Consider the following 6,439-nt stretch of genomic DNA (forward strand, 5'->3'; position numbering starts at 1 on the left):
AAGACATTATATGAAGTGAGGTTGGGGAATCCGGTGAAAATTTGTGTAGTGGTGGTAGGGACAATATAAAAATTCTCGTTTTCAGAAGTCGAGTTTAACCTTCATACTGACATAGCAGCATCACAGGGAGGAGTGATGCCTAATGGTTGAAAGGCCAGTGTAAAATCAGGCAACTGAGGTGTTATAGGAAATATATCATGGGATTTTTCCTGACTGTGTGGCAAACAGGTCACAAAGCCTTGGGGAAAACAGGAGGATGATCATTGCAACCAGCTGAGGGATGGGAAAGTGAGATTGTATCCCTGCGATTGAGGTTGTTGCATCACCCAGCAGGAGGTTTAAAGATTAAATTGTATGCATGCTGTGTGCGTGCGCAAATGTGTGCAAGAGAGAGAATGTATGCAATTGTGTTTGTGTGCGAGCGCATGTTTTTGTATGTGTTAGATAGGGATTAATAAAGCACCCAGCATAGGGAGACGAATATGAGATTATTTAAATGTGATGTAGATTATTAAAGGACACAATAGACAAAGGTAAAAGTCATTTTATATGTGTTATACAGATTTTAACAGAACCCAATAGAGCACAATGATGCTGAGTTATGTCTGCGTCTGTGTGTCTGTGTGTGTGTGCATGTGCATTGTCTAGCAGTCTCTGTTTGGAATTTGCAAATCAGAACGCATTGCAGGACAATGCAAATGAGCAGATTGTAAGGGTTGTGTCTTTAAAATTGTACCCCTGAATGAGATTGTGTCCATAGATACGAGTTTTTGTAAGTCAGACATATATAAATCTGAACCACATGTGCCACACAGTCTCTTTGTAGCACCAGCTGGAAGATTATTGGAATAAATCTTGGTCCATGAAATGTTTATTATATGTTAACATTTTAAAATCTTCACAACAAAATTGATGGAAAATTTTATGCCATTCTTAAACTCATCTCTGAACTTACTCTGGGTCCCTGCATAAATAAATGGATTTATACAGGAACTTAAGATTTGGAGCATATACCCGCTTTCTTCCAGATTGATATTGGACTCTTTGTAATTGGAACCCGAGAAATAACTCATTTTTGCAATTCGGACGAGGAGAAATGTTAACACATACAGCAGCCATAACAGGATGAAACTGCCTGAGATACAGAACAGCAGGATGATGGACTTCCTCCGATTCGTCACCTCTGTGTCATTCTGATTTTCTGCCTGTTTGCCAACTCGGAGTCTTTTGCGAGTTCGAATGGCCTTTAGAATTTGTCTGACAGTCACAGCATTGAGCAGTAAAATCAAAACAAATGGTAGACAAGGCATTGAAGTGCGATCAATCCAATGAAATGCAATCCATGCAGGTGAGGTATAAATTATAGACTTAATTTTGCAATACCATGTTACATTACCAATTATATATAATGGTTCATGAATGAAGTACCAGAATGTATTTTTGATACAGCTCATCCCACAAATTACCCCAATAACCAGAGCTGCTATTTTCTCTGTGCAGTATCTCATCTTCAATTTCGGGCAAGAAATGGCTACAAAACGATCAACAGTAAAGACAACAGTTGCCCAGACAGCACAATCCCTGCTTGCAGCCAGTAGAACAAATCTGATAGTACAGACTGGGGTAACATGCAGGATGCTGGAAGGGAAGTAAATTCCAACAATACGGTTCAATATTACAGCTGTAACAATGACCATCAGGTCTGTCACTGCCATGAATATGAGGTAGAAGGTGATGCATCGGGATAGACCACACCGTCCTCTGGATAGGATCACAATTACTGCCAAGTTAGCTGCAATATGAAAAAGAGGCACAATCCAAAGAATGAATGAAATGAAACAATGAGAGGAAACGATGGGGCAGTACAATAAGAATTAACTCCCCTCATAACATTTTATTTTCAAAATTACATGTCAACTTTTCACATCTGGCACTTGATATTGAAACCAATTCCCTATTCTGTTAACAGTACGTTTTTTTGTTTATAACATCACTCAGCCAGACACAGGATAGTGTTAGATATCAAAATGTAGAATAATATAACATTATTCATATTACATGTGAAGATTAAGGAAAAGAATGCAAAGGCATTGCAGGATTTAGGGAAGAAAATAACATTTTTAAAAGAACACCAAATTAGAAGCTAAAATGTAGTTAGCACATTTAAAATCGATTATGGCATATTCACTCACACTTCTTAATTGGTGAAATTAATCAGTCCTTTGTAGAAAGGTCTATATCATAATATGGATGTGATTATTGTTTTCGAAATTTACATCTGCAATGTTGCTGAATACTGAGGAGCGATTTTCAGCAGTTCTCCTGATTCCCAGCTGTCAGATTCAGTTACATACATTAACAAACCATATGTAGTTTTGCTCAGATAGGGGTTGGTTACCTCACTTGTTTGGGTGATTGGGCTGCAATGCCATTAATGGTAATTGTGTGGATTCAATTGCTACACTGGCTAAGGTTACCATGAAGGTCTCTCCTTATCATCCTTTCCCCTTCCCTGAAGCATGGTGACCCTCAGGTTAAGCCATCACCAATCATTTCTCTGTAATGAGAGAGCAACCTCATGTTCTAATCAGACAATGGCAACTAAGATGTACCATGTTAGCAGCACTCCCACTGGAGCTGCACAGGAGAATCAGGGTAAGGTATTTCCTTAGTCAATCACACATTTTGGATTACAACATTTAAAGATATATACGAAAGATACCACTTACTATAGCAACCTAAGAAAAGATTGAGAGCAGTAACAAATCAGAGCATTGCCTCAGTATGACCTCAGCAATGTTCACTAAGCAACATCAGTCGCAGGTCATTTTGAAAATCAAGCCGACGTTGAACCAGGAATGGTGTTAGAGATTGTGAATGGAAACCCAGCATGTCGTGGTATGGACAAAGAAAAATAACCTATGATTCAAGAGGCCAGAAACATTACATTTTCACCACATGCACACTTTCTTTAACTTGTTTTGCACAATGATACATGCAACATTTGTTACATTCAGCTGAGAAATTTTAATCCCCTCAATATTTGTCAGCAGCACGGTGGAACAGTGGTTCGCACTGTTGCCTCACAGCGCCAGGGACCAGGATTTAATTCCCGCCTCAATTGACTCTCTCTGTAATGTTTGCACATTCTCCTCGTGTCTGTGTGAGTTTCCTCCAGGTTCTCAGGTTTCCTCCCACAATCCTTAGATGTACAGTTTAGGTGAATCGGCCGTGCTAAATTGCATATTCAGGGATGTGTCGGTTAGGTGTATTAGTCTGGGGTACATATACAGTAGTGGGGGAATTGGTCAGGGTGGGTTACTCTTCAGAGGGTCCGTGTGGCCTTGTTGGGCCAAAGGTCCTGTTTCTGCACTGTGGGGATTCTATGATTGTGACTTCACGTGAGGCCGATGATATGATCGAGATAATATGGATTAGAACATTGAGAGTTCAGTTATCTCTTCAATGTAGTAAATGAATAATAAATCCAATCAATAAGTTCAAAACCTTTCCAAACCCGTCACAAAAGGCAGGAAGTTTTGATAGGTTCTGAGGACAATTTCATTTCACCCAGAGCATAGTGAGGTCTGGAATGTTTTGCCTGGGAGAGTAGTCGAGATGGGGAACCTCACGTTATTCACTTTAAGGATGTGGATGAGCCCTTGAGATTAATAACATTCAAGGTTATGGTTTTAAAGTGGGACGAGTGTAGATTGAGAGTATTTTTTATTGATGTAGACACCGTCCGAAAATACAGTACATGGTTCTTTGTTTCTATGGTTACACTCCTGCGATCCAGATGATGAAGTTGGATACCAAAAGTTAATTTTGCTTGTGTTTCACCTTACATTTCAGATTCAAACATTACACATGGATACCTCCACTTTTACCCCATGCTAGTTTCAACGTGTTTCCCTTCATAATCTTTTCAAGTCAACCTGTTGGGATAGGTTATGAGATAACTACAGGGGAGTTAGTTCTTGAATGTCTGAACCAGAGGTTGCAGCACTGTATAATTTACTCATTTGTTGTAACGATGAGTAAGGCAGGTCAACGTGTAACCTTAGGGCACAAGTGGTCAATGATCCTTTGCAGCAATCCCCACATGTGGGAGAATTAGTTTTCCACCAAAATTTGGATCCAAACGACTGGATTCAAAGTCCACAGTGCTCACCATTATATGGCAGAACGTATTGCATGCCATTTAGCAAGATCACAAACCAGGGAACTTTGCATGTTAAATGTACTTCATGAATTTCACGAGAGGAACAGAACATACAATTACTTTTGCACCATCAATTCATGTAAATTATGACACGCCTCCAGTACCGAAGGAACTCAACCCCAAACTTCATGGCACAGATTTAGAGACCAAACAATGTTGTAACAAAATCATTTTGGGGTTAGATTTCTGTATATTATGTGTTCAAGAGATCACTCTCTCAAAGCTCTCCGCAGGTACATAGTTAACATTATTTTACAAAATTATCAAATGCATCTATTTTTCCTATTCATTCATGGAATATAGGCATTAGCTCTGCCCGGGCAGCACTTACTACCTCTCCATGGATGTCTTGATAATGATCCTTGAAAATGTCTCTTCTGCATCTCTGATAATCTTCCCCCACCACCCCACTTCTGGTTGGGATGACTTCAGCTGACTGGATGCCAAATGTTGGGAGTTGTGTCTGATCAGCTTTTTTCCCTAGAATCTGTCTATCTTGAAGATATTTTCTGATAGCACAATTAATAACTTAGCAAGCCTTTTCTTTCCCATCAATGTGCTTAGCATTGTATTCGATAACCTGTTGGTCAGATTACTGTTATGGAAGAGACCAGCCCCTTCAAAATATTTTACAAATGTCATCTAGACCCAACCATTTTCTTACTTTGAAGGTAGATGTGAAGTGTCGTGTTCCAGTTGCAATGCGACTGATCAAACTACTTGATATTAAGCCAAAGACAATCTAATTAAACACTGTAGTGAAAATACAAACAAAAGAAAGAAGAATTTAGAATAACTTAACACTATTGGAAACCTTAACTGAATAATAGGTACAGTAGTTATTACTAATGAACTGTTCCAATTCAATGAACATACCCTATGGCAAAAAGGCTATTTCTGGCACAGATCCTTACATGCAGTTCTCAAATCCAGGAGGAAAGAAACACCAAGAGAAGGTTCAGAGAGAATAGCAGCTAGGTGACACTTACTGAAACTGTGGACTCCAACAGTTTCTGCTGCTGAAAGCTAAGAAAATCTGGAAAGCCTGGTCTTTCAGAGCCAGCAACACGCATTCAGGCTATTCTGAGGCTTCACAAGTTTATTTAAGCAGTCTTCAATAGGCTGTTCATGACCTCTGCCTTGCAAACACGTTTCAATAAAAAGGCAAAATAACCTCTTAAACTGACAGCATTGTCTCACTACATTACTGGTGACACAAATTCACAACGTTCTCTTATAGCTGCTGGCTATCATTCACTCAAACTAGTGGCTCAAAGCTTGGAATAAATCTGCAGTCAGACTATCAAATGATAAAGGAAACATTTGAAGGGAAGGCTTGACGCATTCAGTCAAAACATTGCAAACTTAAAAAGATATATGATTCACCAGGAGAAATATTTCATGAGAGAATATTTTAAAGGAAATGCCGTTAAAAGAGGCAAACTATTATGCATGAGTCAATAAAATATTCACTTAAAAGAAATAAATGATAGTATAGCCAAAACAATATTGAGGGCGAAAGACAGAACTGTAGCTAAAGAGATACATAAATACGTTCAAAGCAAATATCTTTCCAGGAAATAAATTATTATGCTGAACAGAAGGCAGATACGCAAGGCAGACTATTGTACAAAAAATACAAAAGAAAAAATCCAGTACAGTACCTGGCACCCCGATAGCTGCGAGGATGGGATAATAAATGGCAAAGAGCAAACCTTCTGGTGCACCATGCATTTCGGAAGGTACAGTACTCCACATGAAGTGGGAGAGATATTTATATCTGAAGTGAACCTCCCAGGAGCATTGAGATGTTTTGAATTTGGAAATTAATTCAGAAATTTCAACAACAAAAATGAAATTGTTTAGAAATGGGTTTGACTTGACGTCATATGCACCAAAAGTGAAATGTGAAAAACCCCTGTCTGATTTCAGTCACATATCCTCAGGAGAAAAAAAGGGACAAAAGAATGGACTCATTATTACAGCAAGGACAGAAAATGCTGGAGAAACTCAGCAGGTCTGGCAGCATCTGGAGGGAGAGTTAATGTTTCGAGTCTGGTATGACACCTTTCAGAACTGAGTTCTGTGTCAAAACAGATTTGATACATTACATCTGTGTTATGGTGCGCATTGCTGTATCTCTACATGCAGGTCCATTTAGACACAAGCAAGATAGAGAGTATTTATTTCAAAAGTAAAGTATGAGATGGGAAA

General features: G+C 38.9%; 1 protein-coding gene across 1 annotated transcript; it reads right to left on the bottom strand.

Moving 5' to 3' along the window:
* Nucleotides 1-881: 881 nt before the first annotated feature.
* Nucleotides 882-5,959, bottom strand: LOC148137352 (putative G protein-coupled receptor 139). Its single transcript, XM_087982873.1, has 2 exons — nucleotides 5,890-5,959; nucleotides 882-1,792 (listed from the first exon to the last, which is right to left on the bottom strand). Exons 1-2 carry the CDS (start codon nucleotides 5,957-5,959, stop codon nucleotides 882-884), a joined length of 981 nt encoding a protein of 326 aa, XP_087838999.1.
* Nucleotides 5,960-6,439: the final 480 nt, after the last annotated feature.

The sequence above is a fragment of the Chiloscyllium plagiosum genome, unplaced genomic scaffold (genome assembly GCF_037043375.1).
Source record: "Chiloscyllium plagiosum isolate Xiang-an unplaced genomic scaffold, Cpla_swu_hap1 HiC_scaffold_44, whole genome shotgun sequence".
Lineage (NCBI taxonomy): Eukaryota > Metazoa > Chordata > Chondrichthyes > Orectolobiformes > Hemiscylliidae > Chiloscyllium > Chiloscyllium plagiosum.

What these genes read in the sequence shown, in the direction of transcription:
- LOC148137352 (XM_087982873.1), bottom strand. Translation starts at nt 5,959, where the DNA reads ATGCATGGTGCACCAGAAGGTTTGCTCTTTGCCATTTATTATCCCATC. An exon ending in CGCAGCTATCGGGGTGCCAG is followed by an intron (nt 1,793 to 5,889) that starts GTACTGTACTGG and finishes TTCATATTGCAG; the next exon opens with CTAACTTGGCAGTAATTGTG.